Source organism: Micromys minutus (assembly GCF_963924665.1).
Source record: "Micromys minutus genome assembly, chromosome: 12".
Taxonomy (NCBI): domain Eukaryota; kingdom Metazoa; phylum Chordata; class Mammalia; order Rodentia; family Muridae; genus Micromys; species Micromys minutus.
In genome coordinates this window covers 17677788-17694712 of record NC_137981.1, presented here as the reverse complement: position 1 = coordinate 17694712, position 16925 = coordinate 17677788, and the positions used below count along the sequence as shown (strand labels likewise).

The following is a 16925-nucleotide window of genomic DNA, read 5'->3' as shown; positions in this document are numbered from 1 at the left end:
CTAGGGCTTTTAGCTGTGCTGTCAGGTTGCTGATGTGAGCTCTCTCCAGTTTCTTCTTGGAAGCACTTAGGGCAATGAGTTTTCCTCTCAATACTGCTTTCATTGCATCCCATAGGTTTGGGTATGTTGTGTTATCATTTTCGTTGAATTCTAGAAAGTCCTTAATTTCTTTCTTTATTTCTTCTTTGACCCTGCTATCCTTTAACAGAGCGTTGTTTAGTTTCCATGTGTATGTGGGCATTTTGTTGTCTTTGTTGTTGTTAAAGACCAGCCGTAGACCATGGTGATCTGAGAGGATGCATGGGAGTATTTCAATCTTCTTATATCAATGAAGGCTCGTTCTGTGTTCAATTATGTGGTCAATTTTCGAGAAGGTGCAATGGGGTGGTGAGAAGAAGGTGTATTCTTTTACTTTAGGATAGTATGTTCTGTATATATCTATTAATTCTAGTTGGTTCAAAGTCTCTGCTAGTTTTGCAGTGTACTTGTTCAGTTTCTGTTTCCCTGATCTGTCCATTGGTGAGAGTGGGGTGTTAAAGTCTCCCACTATTATTGTGTGGGGTGAAATGTATTTTTTGAGCTTTAGTAGAGTTTCTTTTATGAATGTGGGTGATTTTTTATTTGGAGCATATATGTTAAGGATTGAGAGTTCCTCCTGACAGATTTCCCCGGTAATGAGTAAAAAGTGTCCTTCTTTATCTTTTTTGATAACTTTTGGTTGGAAGTTTACTTTATTTGATATTAGGATAGCCACTCCAGCTTGCTTCTTGGAGCTGTTTGCTTGGAAGTTTTTTTCCCACCCTTTTACTCTGAGATAGTGTCTGTCTCTGTCTCTGAGATGAGTTTCCTGTATGCAGCAAAAGGCTGGATTTTGTTTATGTATCCAGTCTGATAGTCTATGTCTCTTTATTGGGGAGTTGAGACCATTTATGTTAATAGATATCAAGGAATAATTGTTTCTGTTTCCTGCCATTTTTGCTTTTTTGGGTTGAGTTGTGTCTGTGTTTTTTTCTTCTTTTAGTTTTCTTGTTTAGGAGTTTTCTTGTTTTTACTAGGCTGTATTTTCCCTTCTTGTATTGGGTTTTCCACCTATAATTTGTTGTAGTGCTGGGTTTGTGGTCAGATATTGTGTGAATTTTGATTTGTCTTGAAATATCTTTGTCTCTCCATCGATGGTGATTGATAGTTTTGCTGGGTATAGCAGCTTGGGCTGGCACTTGTGCTCTCTTAGGGAGTGCATGATGTCTGTCCAGGCTCTTCTAGCTTTCATAGTCTCTGTTGAGAAATCGGGTGTGAGTCTGATTGGTCTGCCTTTATATGTTACCTGACCTTTTTCTCTTACTGCTTTTAGTATTCTTTCTTTACTTTGGGCACTTGATGTTTTTACTATTATGTGTCGGGAGGTATTTCTTTTCTGGTCCAACCTATTTGGAGTTCTGAAGGCTTCTTTTATGCTCGTGGTCATCTCATTCTTGAGGATAGGGAAGTTTTCTTCTATGATTTTGTTGAAGACATTTACTGTGCCTCTTAGTTGATACTCTTCTCCCTCTTCTATTCCTATTATCCTTAGGTTCGGTCTTCTCATTGTGTCTTGTATTTCCTGGACATTTTGGGTTAGGAGCTTTTTGTTTTTTGCATCTTCTCTGGCTGTTTTGTTTATGTTTGCAATGTTGTCTTCTGCCCCCGAGATTCTCTCCTCGATCTCTTGTAATCTGTTGGAAATGCTTTCTTCTGTGACTCCTGATTTCTTGTTTTGGTGTTCTGACTCTAGGGTTATCTCTTTTAGCGCTTTCTTTATTGTGTCAATTTCTGTTTTAATTTCCCTCTTCCATTCCTTTATTTCTTTGGTTCTGTTTTCATCTCGTTCTTTGAGTTCTTTGAGTGTTTTTCTTGTTTCTTCTTTAAAAGCTTCTGAATCTTTTTGCTTTTCCTCCCTTTCTTGTTTAAGTAACTCTATCAGCGTCTTGAGGCATGATTTCAGGTCTGTGTCTTCTTTCTCTGGAGTGTTTGGAATTCCGATGTTTGCTACTATCGGAGAGCTGGGTTCTGGTGTTGCTAGATTGTCTTGGTTTCCTTGGGATATACTCTTTCTCTTTCCTCTTGCCATTTTGTTGTCAGTGATATGTTCTTGCCTTTCCCTTGTATCTGGTCTGTGTCCCTGGTACACTTTTCGTGTGCACTCCGCAGAGATCTCTCTACTCCCCGGCAGCCCAGGTCCCGGGTGGCAGCTGGGCCAGGCTCCGCTCTGCGTACTTAAGTTGCGTCCGGGTGGGAACAGACGTTCCTAAGATCTGTTCCTGGTCACAGATGCTCAGCCTCTCCGAGCCACCTTTCTGGCTGGCAGGTGGGCCAGGCTCTGCTCTGTGTCCTGAAGTCGTCTCAGGGTGGGAACAGAAGTTCCTAAGATCTGTTTTCAGTCACTGAATCGGGGAGGACAGGGCAGGTCAGGGCAGGGGGTGCCCTTTCCATGTGCACTCCGCAGAGATCCCTCTGCTCCCCCGCAGCCTAGGTCTCCCACTCACCAGTTGCTCAGCCTGTACGAGCCGCCTTTCCGGCTGGCAGTTGGGCCAGGCTCCGCTCTGCGTCCTGAAGTCATCTCCGGGTGGGAACAGAAGTTCCTAAGATCTGTTCCAGGTCGCAGTTTCTCAGCCTGTACGAGCCGCCTTTCCGGCTGGCAGTTGGGCCAGGCTCCGCTCTGTGTACTGAAGTCGTCTCCGGGTGGGAACAGAAGTTCCTAAGATCTGTTCCCGGTCACTGGATCGGGGAGGACAGGGCAGGTCAGGGCAGGGGGTGCCCTTTCCGTGTGCACTCCGCAGAGATCCCTCTGCTCCCCCGCAGCCTAGGTCTCCCACTCACCAGTTGCTCAGCCTGTTCGAGCCGCCTTTCCGGCTGGCAGTTGGGCCAGGCTCTGCTCTGCGTCCTGAAGTCGTCTCCGGGTGGGAACAGAAGTTCCTAAGATCTGTTCCCGGTCACTGGATCAGGGAGGACAGGGCAGGTCAGGGCAGGGGGTGCCCTTTCCGTGTGCACTCCGCAGAGAGCCCTCTGCTCCCCCGCAGCCCAGGTCTCCCCTGATTACTTTTATAGCAAAAGCTACCAGGTCAGAAATGTATCACTGTGCAACTTCCTATGATCCAAGAGAGTAAGTTTTTTTATTGCTTACCCAGTGTAAGTTGAGTTTTTTGTAATTGCAACCTAAAACATTCAGACTGGTTGCTAAGCAGCACAAGTACTCATCATGTGAAGAAACGTTGGGAGCCAGTTTGACTTGGACAAGGACAATAGGCTAGTCTGTGGTAAGCACAGGGGATATAAATGGAAGCAAACCAAATAAAGTTCTCTCATCAGAGGCACTCATTTACATTAATTTTGACATAAATATTAGAGATGTCAGCAGCTATTCGATTTTTCTCCAGTGAAACTGAGTTCCTCGCAAAGCCTTTAAGTTCAGATATTTTATGAATGTTCCTGAATGTTTGAAGGCAACATTCTGTGAGTCTTTTGGGAAACAGAAAGTGTTGCAATGCCCAGCAAAACTGTACTTTGATAGAGAGAGAGATGTGTTGTGCAGCTTCGGAGATAAAGCTGCCTTGTATGTCAATGACACTTGCTACCTTAAGCACCAGCATGGAGGAGCACCAGAAGCACAGTCGATGACCTCACAAGAAGCCTTCTCCGTTGTTTTCCAAGTCAGCTCTATCAGAATCATGATTTAAATCATCATCTTCTCCAGATGTTTTAAAAAGCAAGAAACATATAGGATAGTATGAAGGCTAAGTATGTAGAGATTAAGTATGAGAACATAGGACTCTCCTTAACTACCAAATGCTGTTATGTTTGTTGAATCCATAGCTTGAAGTTTTAGGTGACATTTAGGAAGATGTTTGTATCACCTTTCAAGTAGCATGGAAACCCATTCCTAGCATGATTTAACAAGAAGAATATTCATAGTTGGCTTTGTTGGCTGGACAGTTAGGAAATGAATGTCTTTCTTCACTCAGAGCCTTACAATGAACTTTATAAGGTAGCTGAAAATTGTAAGATCTTTTAAAGATACAATTCCATAAAAAAATAAGATCCGCAGATAAAATTGTGTCATTGCATTTCTCTACAGACAAATGCTCTGAAGCTGTAGGATGTTTGAATGCTAATGCCACTTAAATGACCTTGACTTTGATACATAAACCAATCATTCCTTCCCTGCTGGTAAAGATGGCATAATTGGTACAGTCCTTTGTTCAATAACAATTTCATGGTTTTACATGTTAACGCAATGTATGTAACTTGTTCACTTTGAGGTGCTTCTGAAAATCTGCTGTTTGCTGAGGTCTTCTGCAAAATAAGCTGTGGGATCTCTAATTCAATTTGTTATTTTATGCTTTTATGAGTCAGAGTTTTTAGAAGTTGTTAGGATTTCCTTAAATGGAAGACAACTGACCTCAAAGGTGGAGTGCAAATCATGGTGCTTGGACCACTCCCAAGTTATTGTGTTCAAACTACTAATATTTTCTCACTGAAATCACCTTTTGAATAAAACAGGTTCTTTTAAAATTAACAAATTTGAGTTATTTTAATTTTCCAGGTAATATATATATTATATATAATACATGTATTATATAATATATGTATTATGTATAAAATATATGTATTTTGTAAACATAAAAGAGTATACAAAGCAGATAAAATTCAATGGAATTATATTTTAATAATCTGTTCATGGAAGTGAAATTACCATACAATAAGATAAAATTAGTAAAACTCGACATACATGTATGTATGCATTTGAAGTGAATTATTAATTCATGGATTTACTTATATTTCCAAATTCTGTCCTTCTAAATATTAAACAGTAGAGATGTTAAGAACTCATTGTTCTACACGGGAGAAAATCTCTGAGATGCTACCTCATGTCATATCAAGGATCCTTTCTAATATGACTTTAATTCTACATCATCCTGAAAACTAGTAGTTAAAGTTCAATATCTCATCCAGTCTAAGTCCTGAAATAACCAGCAAGTTCCCCTGGATATTTTGAAATGAAAATTGCTTTTGGGATGTAATGCATTAGATCCTACCTGAGACAAAGGACAACTAAAAGGGGTGAGACAGCCTAGGTTTACACGTCAGAAAGAGAAGATGAGTAGAAAGCTCGGTGAAAGCCAAATAAAGCATAGAGTTTAATAAATATTAAAATACTTCCCTATGGAACTCCACACATCTAAAACCTTACCAAGGTCCAGCTGGAAAACAAGTATTCAGATATCTGAACCTATGAGGGACATTCTCACTGAAACTACTACACCACCAAAGACCTTAACCAGGGGGATGGTAAGGCCCAATTAAGACTCTTGAAAGATTGCCATGAGGTGGGCATGATGGTGACACGTACCTGCAAGCTGTCTTAGAAGGTAGAGGCAGAAGGATTGCAAGTTTGAGATCAGCCTGGGCTTATCTTTCAGTAAGACACTTCCTAAAATAATAATAATAAAATTATTCCAAATCACTCTGGCTACCAATTTGATGTGGATTAGAAAGATCAAACCAGGCAGCACCCCATTCATGTATTGACATCTGTTAAGTAACTGAAAACTAACACCCCAACTCTAAATGTTTTTGTTCTAAAACGATGCTGACAATTCTAATGATACAATTTCAGCCATGCACACCTCTTTTTATAGAACCTGCCACGCTGCCTCCAAGAGGAGATGATAGTTATTCTGGAACTCAACTGGGTCTGATTTTTTTCCCTCTTAAATGCCTAGAATTAAGCACAGTTGTAAACAAAACCTCAAGACAGACACCAAACATGTGTGTGCTGTAGAGCATGCTACAGTAAAGCTTGTGTGCTCTGACACACTCAGGATGCTCATCCTCTGACACACTAAGGCAAGTATAATTCTTACTTTGTGTGTTCAGTTTTCGAGACCAAGAAAACATTATTGACACCCCACTGAGGCCATCTTGGCTCTGGCCCAATTCTAAAAATAGCAAACCCCAGGCTGCAGAAGACTGTAATTTTCAATCCCTGTTTAAAATATACAATGTTAAATGTCATCCTTGATTACAGTACACCGAGTCTGAAGGCACTAGTGTGTTGCCCTCTCTGACCTAGAAAACAATATGTCTTCCAAACTTGATTCAATCAGTGAACCTCAATAAAGCTTCATAAACACCCTGAAGTGCCATTTGCAACTCCACAGAAACTTCACTCTCAGCAGACACCTGCGTTTTCCAAGTTTGTAGGATTGGACAGTGTACATGACCTCACTAAATATAATTTATATCAATGTTAAAGAGCTATTAGGGCCAGAAGAACAGATTGAAACCCAGGAAAGAAGGGGTTCCATATATCTTCATGTGGAAGCTAAGAATTGACCTCAACTGCTTTCCTTGGGTACTGTGGACCTTGTTTTTTTGAGACAAAGTCTCTCCTTGACTTGGAGTTCACAGGCTGCCCAGGAGGACCCAAGCCATTGCTTGCATCTGCCTCTCCAAATCTGAGATTACAAGCACATGCACATTTAGCTTGACATGGGTTCTAGAGATCAAAATTCATGTCCATGTGACTGCAGAGTAAAACCCTTACCTGTCTGAGGTAAATATCCAGCTTGAAATTGAATATGGATTAAAGTTTAATAAAAACAAATGTATACAAAGCTCTGTGAAACAAATTGCTGTCACGATGCCCTTTTTGGTTGGTTGATCCTTTTTCCGACAGTCTCCTTTGCTCACCGTCAGTGATGCTGATTCTGCAGCATGGGGCAAGCCTGCCAAGACACAACCAGTATCCGCTAGAGTGTGTATGTGCCAGAAATTGGAACAAAGACTGGCTTTTCCCAGGAATCTGGATTTAGAAGTAAGAGATTCTGGCTCAATCTGTCTGTGCTCTTGAATAGAGGACACATAAACACTAAAAGTGGTGGCAGTGACTATTTTTGACCATTTGGGCAAGGAAACAGAGAAGCCAGCCTGCTGCTGAGACAAGAATGAAGAACATCTACCAGAAAAGAGAGAGGGCTTCCTGTTTCCCCAGCCATAGGCTACTGCCTGAGTTCCACTTATAACAGATTATCTCTGTCCTTCAAAGTCATGTGGACACCACAGAGCCTGTCCACAGCTCCCAAAACCAACAAGCCATCACTAATATTCTGGCCCCTTCCATTGTCCTTAGTCTCAAACAACAGAGAACCAGTTTTTTTTTTTTTTTTTTTTTTTTTTTTTTTTCCTTTAAATTCTGTAAGCCAAGATTCCTGAGAAAATTCAGTTCTGGCCTCTCAAAGCAGTTAAATAAATCATCATAAAATATTAAGTAGTTAAAAAGAGGCAGGCCACACAAATTTGTGTGTGTGTGTGTGTGTGTGTGTGTGTGTACGTAATAGCTACATTGGTAACAACTATAGTTTCTATCTTCTATATCTGGGGAGGGGCACCTGCTCAGATTAGGAAAGAAGAGTTGGGGGAAGGATTGTTGGAGGAGGTGACCAGGAGGAGGGACAATGAACAGGTTGTAAAGTGAATAAGTCAAAAGATGAAATTAAATTTTAAAAAAATCAAGAAATGGAGACCTAGACATATTTAAGGAGATTGGAAAGAAATTAGCCAAATTACCAGCAGTTATGTTATGAAAGCAAAGTGATTTTTCTTCTTTATATTCCTTTATTTTTAGAAGTAATTAAATGGTTTTAAACTTAAAAAAACTGTAACTATAAAGAATACAAAGATATTTTTTAACCACAGCATAAAACAGCCTGTCTGTTATATTTATTGCTATATATATAGCATTTAGAAAGAGCTTTTTCTTTAACATTCTACATAGTAGAACAATGCTACTTCCAAAGACCATTACCAAACTTACCTTACCCTTCAGTCCCTCTGCCACTGTTGCCTAGCCCATCTAGACCCCACCCACTCAAAGTGTACAGCCTGCCTCTGGGAGCCTACAGTTCCCTGCTCCTCTCTCCCTGACCCTCCCTCCATTTCTCTCTCTCTTTCTCTCTCCAGGCCTTCTTCTCACTTTGGTGCCTGAATACCACAGCCTGAGACATACACAGCTCTCATCCTATTTCTTATTGATTCTGGCTTAGTCTGTGATTAAAAAAAAAAAAAAAAAAAAAACTTCTGATAAATTAGTTCCAGTCCATTTTAAATAAAGTATGTCTTAGTACAGTCCAAGTAGGAATACTTTGGTTAAAGCATTGGGTCAACTATAAATAGATGGAGGGGTAGGCAATTATCTACACATAGTTATCATTGTGAAAGTGACAATTGATAAATGGCCTTAAACATCTTGATAAAACTATTTTAGCAATACTCATTCACAATGCAATGTTGAGTATGAATAAAAAGAAGCAAATATTTACTTAAGGAAAAGTTGAGTAACTTTGGAACTATATATCTGTTCATTCTTCTGAAATCTTGATACTGCTTCCATATGCTGAATATGGCATTTAATAGCCTGGCATTTTATATTCATTGTTTATTTAATCTTGCCAACTACTTATGCGTGTCAGCTAATCTTGACTGTCACCTTGGCACAACTGGAGAGAAGGACCTTCTGTTGAGGATTTGTTTTCATCAGATTCATCTGTGGTCATGCCTGTGGGGCATTTCAGAGGTGACTAGCTGATAAAGGAGGTGTAAGAAAAGTAGTTGAGCACATCTAGAAGCAAGCCAGTAAGCAGCATTCCTCCATTGGATCTATGTCAGTTCCTACTTCCAAGTTCCTGTTTGAACTCTTGTCCTGGCTTCTTTCACTGATGGACTGCGACCTGTAAAACGAACACACCCCTTTCCCCCAAATTTACCTTACCCATCACTTCCTCTGCCTCTCTTACCTCTATCCCACCTGAACCCCACCCATTTAAAGTATACATCCTGCCTCTGGGAACCTACACTTCCCTGCTCCTCTCTCAAATCACTTTGCTTTCATAACATAACTGCTGATAATTTGGGTAATTTCTTTCCAGTCTCCTTAAATATATGTAGGCCTCCATTTCTCGACTCTTTAAATTTAATTTTATCGTTGTAATTTTATCATAGCAACAGAAAGAAAAAAAAAAACCAATACACTGTGAAACAGATCTTATTCCATCCCATCTTTTTTTTTTTTTTTTGCAGAAATACAATTGTTATCCTGAGAAATTAATCTTTGTATGCAAATTTAAAAGCCTGCCAAGTGGCAGTGCGGAAGGATAGACTTCTTTGTGCTTTCCTGTTGTCAGCTTATGGTCTGTGGGTTAGACCTCAGTCTCCAACAGGTCATGGATTAGGCAACCAATATATATCTGAAATGTAATGCTAAACCTAATGTGGGTAGCTATTTGAAATATTTTATAGCATGTTTGTCTAGTTTATTACACATTTGTGTTCTCAACACAAATTTATACATCCCAATAAACTACTACTCTGTACAACAGCATTGTAAAAACCTGTTCAGTGATAAATACCAATGGCACTATTTGTAACTGTTTTTAAGACACATCCCTCATACACAAAGATGAAGAGATCTTGTCACCGGGATGTGCACTAAATGTGAACAGGAGTCAATAGCCTACAGTAACCTCACTAGGAAGCTGCAGTTACATAACCCACGCTGGTGCAAGTACTTAAAAATACCTTAATATTGTATCACAAGGACCAATAAGATCATTTCAAAAGAGGAGGTTGGAACTCTATTTTCTTGTTAACTGCTTTTTACAAATGTGTACAGTTTTGTATTTTTAGCAACCATCTTTACTTTCTTCACTCAAACGCAGAACATTTTAAGACATCCACAAGGACTCGTGTGTTCACAGGCCTTGATTCACAGGGTCAGATGATTTTTAGGGTGTTATTTGCTGTTCTCCAAACAGCAACATCTTCTTGATTCATTTGTTGTTGGTGATAATTTTTCTTGGCCTCCTATCCCTACCATCTTGCATTCTTTCTCTGGAAGAAGTGGAAGAAATGGAAGAAGTACTTTTTCAAGGAATTCTGAAATCATCCATTCATTAGTACGACAAACTTGACAGAGAAGAACAGTTTGCCCAAGATGAAGTAAAAGTAAGCCCTATCTTCTCCAAGCTCTGAGAATCAGAAAGTTTCATGCAAAGCCAACAGCTCCTGATAGTGGCTAGGTGCTCCAGGAAAGGTGTGCACACAACATTGGAAATATAATGGGAGGATTAACCCAGTCTGGGGCAGACAATTGGGATAAGAAAACATTTCAATACAAATAGGAGCTTTACCTTCTGTGGAGGGAACTGGGGAGACAAGCATCAGGGCCAATGTACATAGTAAGAGTCAGAAATAAAATCACACGAAGACAACAGTGTCATTAAAACAGTGAGCTACTTCTTAATGAGGCCCAGAGAGCTCGTGTAAAGACCAGATGGGATATGAAAAAGGAAAATTTAGGCCTAAAATCACATGTGATTAGCTAAGTAGGTTAAGATTCTATATATACAAGAAAGGGTAGATACATTAAAATTAAATTATTAATATAGGCCAATAGAAGAAATTCTTGGTACAAAGTAAAAACATGTACACATGGAATTGAAATTGAAAGGGTGTGTACTAAGGTGTTAACACTAATCACCCTTGGTGGTGGGATTATGAATAATTTTGCTTTAATATCCCTTTGTTTCTGTACCTTCAAATTATCTGCATTAAGGATGCATTATTTGGCACTTTGAGTGGAGAGGAATGTGTGTGTGCTAAAATAGAAGACATTAGCTGGGCTTTGATTGTGATATCTTAAAGAATTTGAATTTTATTTCACAGAACAGGAAGGACCATGCCAGGTATGTGATCAGGGAAGATAGAGGAACAGACTTTTACAAAAGGAAACACCAAGTAGCCATGCTGTGTTAGCAGGGTTTGAAACTTGGAAACACAAGATAGACACAGCCAGTGCAGAGGCAGGGGGGATAGCAAGCACATGGTTGGAGTAGAATAGATGGGACTATTGACAAATAATAAACAACGGAAAAGGCAGAATGGGGAAGAACTGCAGACCTCTGTGCGGGGTGATTGGTTTTGTACAGATATTGGAAGCTAACAGGCATAAGACAGAGGAAAAAGATAGACTGATGACTTGCTTCTGTGTGTGACATGCCTGGAGGGTATCAGGTAGGTGTGCAATTAGAAAATTTGGAATATGGGCCTGATATAAGACAAAAGGGACCAAGAGTACAGTTGCATAAGAGATGGAGAAGCCTGGAGAGTGAATGAACTCAACTAGATAAAGGATAAAGTAAGCAGGACCCTAAGAACTGCTAAGGCAAAGCAGCCATTGGCACTTCCAGAGAACCAGGGTATCAAAAGTAGGTTCTATTTTTTTTCTTCTATTCTGATTGGCATATTTTATGCTAACTTCTGGGGCATCGTGGAATGTTTTACTTTGTATATGCACTGGGTAGTGATCATATCAGATTTATTGATCTGTCACCTTACATTTTATTATTCCTTGATGGTAAGCATATTTAAATTTCTTTCTTCTAGAAGTGGGATGAGTTCTTTCGATAGAGCTGGCATAGAGCAAGGGGCTGAGATTCATTACAACCCTTCAGCTGATGATAGAATGTCACTATAGAACCTAGTCTCAAACAGCCTACCAAAAGAAAACAGGACAAGGACAAAATGGTCAAAGAAAGGCTCCTGGTCACACTCTGCATCAGTGGATTGAAAGGTTTTTGTTATGGATGGTCCTTCAGAGAAGGGCTGGACTCTCAAAGCCCGAGGTTTTCTCTCTGACAACCTCTATTTGGCTTTTCCCCTCTCTTATGCAGTAGATGGTTTTGCTATCAGTCTAGAGAAAAGCATCCAGAATCCAGAGCCTAATTCACACTTTTGGCCTCTGTATATATTTTTTTAAATAATACAATATATAATTTTAAATGATATATTTTCTCTCTCTGACACCACCAATTTGTGTCTATTAAGTCACTGATCTTGGACTGCAAATGTCCTATTAACTTTAAACCCATCTTTACCTACTGCCGTCATTTTTTTATGTTCCATTCGCACAAAGATCCTTGAAGAATCTATATTTACAGTTTCCAATCTCCCCTTGAGTCTCTTTGATTATGTATCCTAGTGCATGTGATTCCATCCACTGTACTTTTGTCTACAGTCTCCTCAAGTCTGCATGGCCTTCCTTTGTCAAGTGCAATGTCAGTTAGCAGCTTCCCTATACTTGTCATTTTGAAGCATTGGGGTACTCTAAACATTCCTCCTAAAACACCATTGGTTTCTGCTTTATTTCTTTCTTAAGTTTCCTCCTCCCTTCCCTGGAAGTGTGTGTTGGTTTCCTTGAATGGTTTCTATTTTTCCACCTGACCTTTTAATATCATAGTTCTCCTGGATGCTGTCCTTGCACCTCGCCTCCTCTCTATATACACTTATTCTTTTGAGATTTCAACCAGTCCTATGCTTTAAAAGCATTTAAATGCTAGAAAATCCCCAATGCTTCTCCAATCAGACATCTCAGAGCTGTAAACTCACTCTGCTTCCCCAACATACCAAGTCTATCTGAAATATTGTCCATCGTTGGTGTCTCCCAGACTCCTGCTCACGACAAACCCTATAACATAACCCAAACTTTTATTCTAATCCTTCTTACCATTACCACATAGAGTATACCAGGAAACTACAGGTTCTAACATCAAACGTGCCTAGAGTCTGAACACTTACCTTCACCTCTAATGCTTTCTCTCAAGCTGCCTCGTACCCAGTGTACCAAAATAACACACTAACGGGTGTGATTAATACTTTCAAAAAGCTTTTGAAAAAATTACCTTATCTCTCTTTCAGGATCCAGGCAAAGCTCCCCATGCCATTTAGAGAACAACACAGATAACAGACAAGAACCTATAAGGTCTTGTTTTCTCCTGATTCCCTCTATCTCCACAAACTTCTCTCCAGCTACTCTCCCAGTTGTTCACTAGACTCCATTGTACAACGTTTTCCTACTGATGCCTGCCATGACAGCCAGGCATGTGTCACTGGCTGATCTCACTACCTAGAATGTCTTCCTGCTGATGTTCACATGGCTAACTCCTTCAGCCTTGCTTAATTGTTCCTATTTGGCATTGAGAAAAGCTCTGCTTCCCATAATTTCCCCCCCTTTCATCCTGTTTCAGTTTTTTTTTTTTTAAATCACTGTGACATATACAAAAATATTTATATGGTTATGTTTTTCTTTCACCCCCATGAAAATTAAAACCCTGAAAATGAAAACACTTTCTCATGGGTTTTCAGCCATATTCCTTACATGAAGGAATTGCTCAATTGATAAGGCAGTGAGTCTATTTGTCCTACCTGATCACAGATAGCTCAAGGTTACCCAGTATATTTTGATCAGCTTTTACCCTGTTCTGTAAATGCATGTGTCTCTGTGTGTTTGATAAACTGCTCATTAGTTCAGACTATTTTAATGGATCAGTGGCCCATAAGATAATTTAATACATTTGATTACATTTCTTTATTTCTTAAGCCTATCACAGTTTGTTCTGGATGAGATACAAGTGATCTTGACATATTTTTCATATATTTTCACAAAATTGAGTCCCCTTCCATCTTCAAAAAGGTGAAGAGAATAGATTTCCGGAGAGTACCCCATTCTGAAGATCTCATATGTGATGAGTCAGGAAAGGGAGAAGTCACCTTGTCGTCTCATATCTGGTATCCTTCTATAGCCTTTTCCTAAATAGATTCCTCCAGACTTTCCCCAAGCTGTTGCTCAGTCCTGGTAGCAGCTAAATCAATTGACCATATTGTACTGGTTTGCTTCAATGTGTTTGTTTACTAGTTAAAGCCTGCATTAAGGGCAGGATTATTTCATGGTGTTTGGTTTCCTGGCTCTCTTCCAGCTCTCTCTCTCTCTCTCTCTCTCTCTCTCTCTCTCTCTCTCTCTCTCTCTCTCTCTCTCTCTCTCTCCCCCCCCCCCGTGTGTGTGTGTGTGTGTGTGTGTGTGTGTGTGTGTACATGCAAGATGACAGTGTCTCTTTTGGTCTGAAATCATGTACACCCTGAGAGTTAAATCTGACTACCCTTAGCTCTCTGTTCTGAGACTTGCTGTCTTTACAGTTTGAACCATGTGTCCTGAATTTAGGCAAATGCCCACCACTAATAACATGCCAAAAACATTTTTTATCCCTTTTCTGCTTCCAGTTACAGCCTTTTTTGCCCTGTTATTGTCTTGCAAATGGAACATGTGCAGCTCTTTGGGCAAGTACAAAAATAAAATATGAACATGTTCTTGTCTAAAATGCCGTCCCAGTATTCTTTCTGGGTTGTTCTTCATTAACCAAAGTACCATTGTCACTAAAATTATAATACCCTGCAATTTTTGGAAAGAAGTTCTACATTCTCTTGACCACCCAAATGCCTCATTTCTAGTTAAAATATTCAGAGGCAACATTCAAGTAATTCCTACAAGATCTAGGGAAGAGTCCAGTTCACATATCTAGGGTTAAAGAAGTCACCTATTGCCAATAGGATAAAGAAAGAAAGAAAACTACAAAAGCCTGAGCTTGTAGTAAAAAGATTTCAAAGAATGTTTCACAGCATGTGATTTTCCTTCCAGAAATTCTAACACTATATAATTACTTTTGTATGGAAAATGAATAATGCAAGTCTCTACTGCTAGAAACAACTAGACAGAAACATCCAAAGTAGATAGGCCTTTCCAGGGAGCAGATAAAATATTAAAGTGGAAAATATCTGTATGGTGGCCCACAGGACAATGGCCTTGTTTTATTATTCAATGGAGAGACAGCATAATCCTGGACGAAGTTACGTTGAAGATGAAATGCTTTCTCATCTATGTGTGGGTCCTATGCTTCACACAGAGCCTGTAATATCGATGACAACTCAAACTGTCACGGATAAAACTAATCAGAATGCATCTAAGGTGCGTCTGGTTAAAAATAACGCCAGTTAAGAGCCTTCTTTTGCAAAGGAAATTCTTTGATAAAGAAAAACTGAAATTCCACCTGCATAGAAATTATAGTGTAACTACCCTCCCAGTTCAGGTTAAAGACGAAGAAAACAAAAACAAAAATAAAACAAAACACGCTTCACTTGGTGCTTAGCAGAACTAATCCCAGCAGATACAGTGGTGAGTCTGTGTGTCAGGGAAACAGAATGTGGAGACTAGGAACATAGAGACTCTCATTATGCCCCCTGTGCCTGTTCCCAGAACAAGACGTGTGTGTGTGTGTGTGCGTGTGTGTGTGTGTGTGTAAGGAGTGGTGGGGGGATGAAACTGCTTCCAAAACCTGAGAGCAACAATGCAGACTGGCTTAGTCTAGCCAGAATAAGGCTCGAATTCAGCAGCTCAGAGGTGGCTACAACTGTGGCAGGGGCAGGTGGATGTGTCTCACTTCCCATTCCCACTCTGCCCGCCTTTTGCTACAAGCTCCACAATTCAGGCACCCAGGCAGGTTCTTTTCACTGCCAGGGGTCGAGAACCTTCTAAGGACGTTTTATCACGAGCAGTTACCATGCTGGCAGCATTTCAACCATCCTAGTGAACAAGCTGACCCACCCAACCAGTCCAACCTCAACCAACTAATGCCTCCCACAGTCTTCATCCCCAGCACGGGGCAAGCAGCCTGACACGGAGTAAGCCTTTCTGAGGGGGTATCCCAAGGGCTGATGGTCAGCTAGTGTAACAGCCATGTTAGCTTCCAGACATAAATCAGCGACCAGTAAGAGCTGACCGACGACGATTAGGAGTGCTTGCTCCATCCTCTGAACGCCCCAGCCTCCAGGACTGCGACTGTCCCCAAACTCCTAGGTTCAAGCTCCTGGCCCCAATGGCTGCCTCGAGGTTCAGCACCGAGGACAGCGGACAACGGACGTAGTTTTCTCCCCGAGGTCCTGTGTGTTAGAGAGCAGAGTAGGCTGCAGGTGTCCCTCCGCGCGCCCTCCGGCTCCGAACCCCTGCACCCCTGCGCCCCTGCGCCCCTGTGCCCCTGTGCCCCTGTGCCCCTGTGCCCCTGTGCCTCTGTTCCCTGAGCTCCCATCTCCCACCCGCGGATTGCTCAGGACCACCTCGCGGCGTCTTACTTTTCTGGCTGGAGTAACCCGGGTAATAGCCATAGTAGCCAGTAATCCGCAGGATCCGGTCCTCGATGGTGGCCACCCCGTTGGGGGCCGCCTTGACATCCATAGAGAACGCGGGGCGGCGGCTCTCGGCGCCGCGGGGCGTAGAGCAAAGCGCGGGGCCCGGGAGCTACTGCAGGTACTGCCGCCGCCGCCGCCGCCGCCGCCGGTGCTGATTTTGCAGCTCGTGCTCCCGCGCCCCGACTCTGACTCCACCACTGGGCGCAGCTCCGGCTTCGCATCACAGCGGCGGCGGCAACGGCAGCGACAGCGGAGCGGCCCCCACTCTGGCCGGCCTTTCTGTCAGCCTGGCAGCTCACCCGCCCGCCACCAGCTCACTGCTGCCCGAACAGCGCCCCCTCACCTCCGACGCCCACCCAGGTTTGGGACGCTTGTGGGAGCCCCACCTGGTCTCTGACTTTCACCACTAACCCTTGTGCCAAAAGTAGACACCCCCGAGCCCACTTGAGGGACCGATGATGGCTAGGTGCTCAAGGTGAACTGCTGTGGGTGGGAGAGACTCATACAGAACTAGGGGCTAGCAATTCAAATGATGCACTCTGCAGCTTAGTACTTCTACCCTGCATTTGTTCCAGGCTGCCGCCCATTCCACCTTGGGTCTGTGGATATGGAAAACATTCACAGGTATTAATTGTTGCAACTTGTCTAGACAACCAAGGATCCTTTTATTATTATTTTTTCCTTTTACAAACTGAAAGAAGGAGGAGAAGGAGGAGGAGAAGGAGAAGGAGAAGGAGGAGGAGGAGGAGAAGCAGGAGAAGCAGAAGGAGGAGGAGGAAGAGGAGGGGGACGGGGAGGGGGAGAGGGAGAGGGAGAGG

The 16925-nt window shown here is 41.7% G+C and overlaps 1 protein-coding gene across 1 annotated transcript in view; it reads right to left on the bottom strand.

The window, feature by feature from the left end:
* Positions 1–16153, bottom strand: part of SLC35F4 (solute carrier family 35 member F4) — a gene marked incomplete at both ends in the record, with an annotated part of 245343 nt that extends 229190 nt beyond the window's left edge. Inside the window, one exon of the mRNA XM_080926051.1 lies at positions 16051–16153. Coding sequence (XP_080782177.1) covers positions 16051–16153 — 103 coding nt within the window. The remainder of the gene's footprint in view (positions 1–16050) is intronic.
* Between the last annotated feature and the right edge of the window lie 772 nt (positions 16154–16925).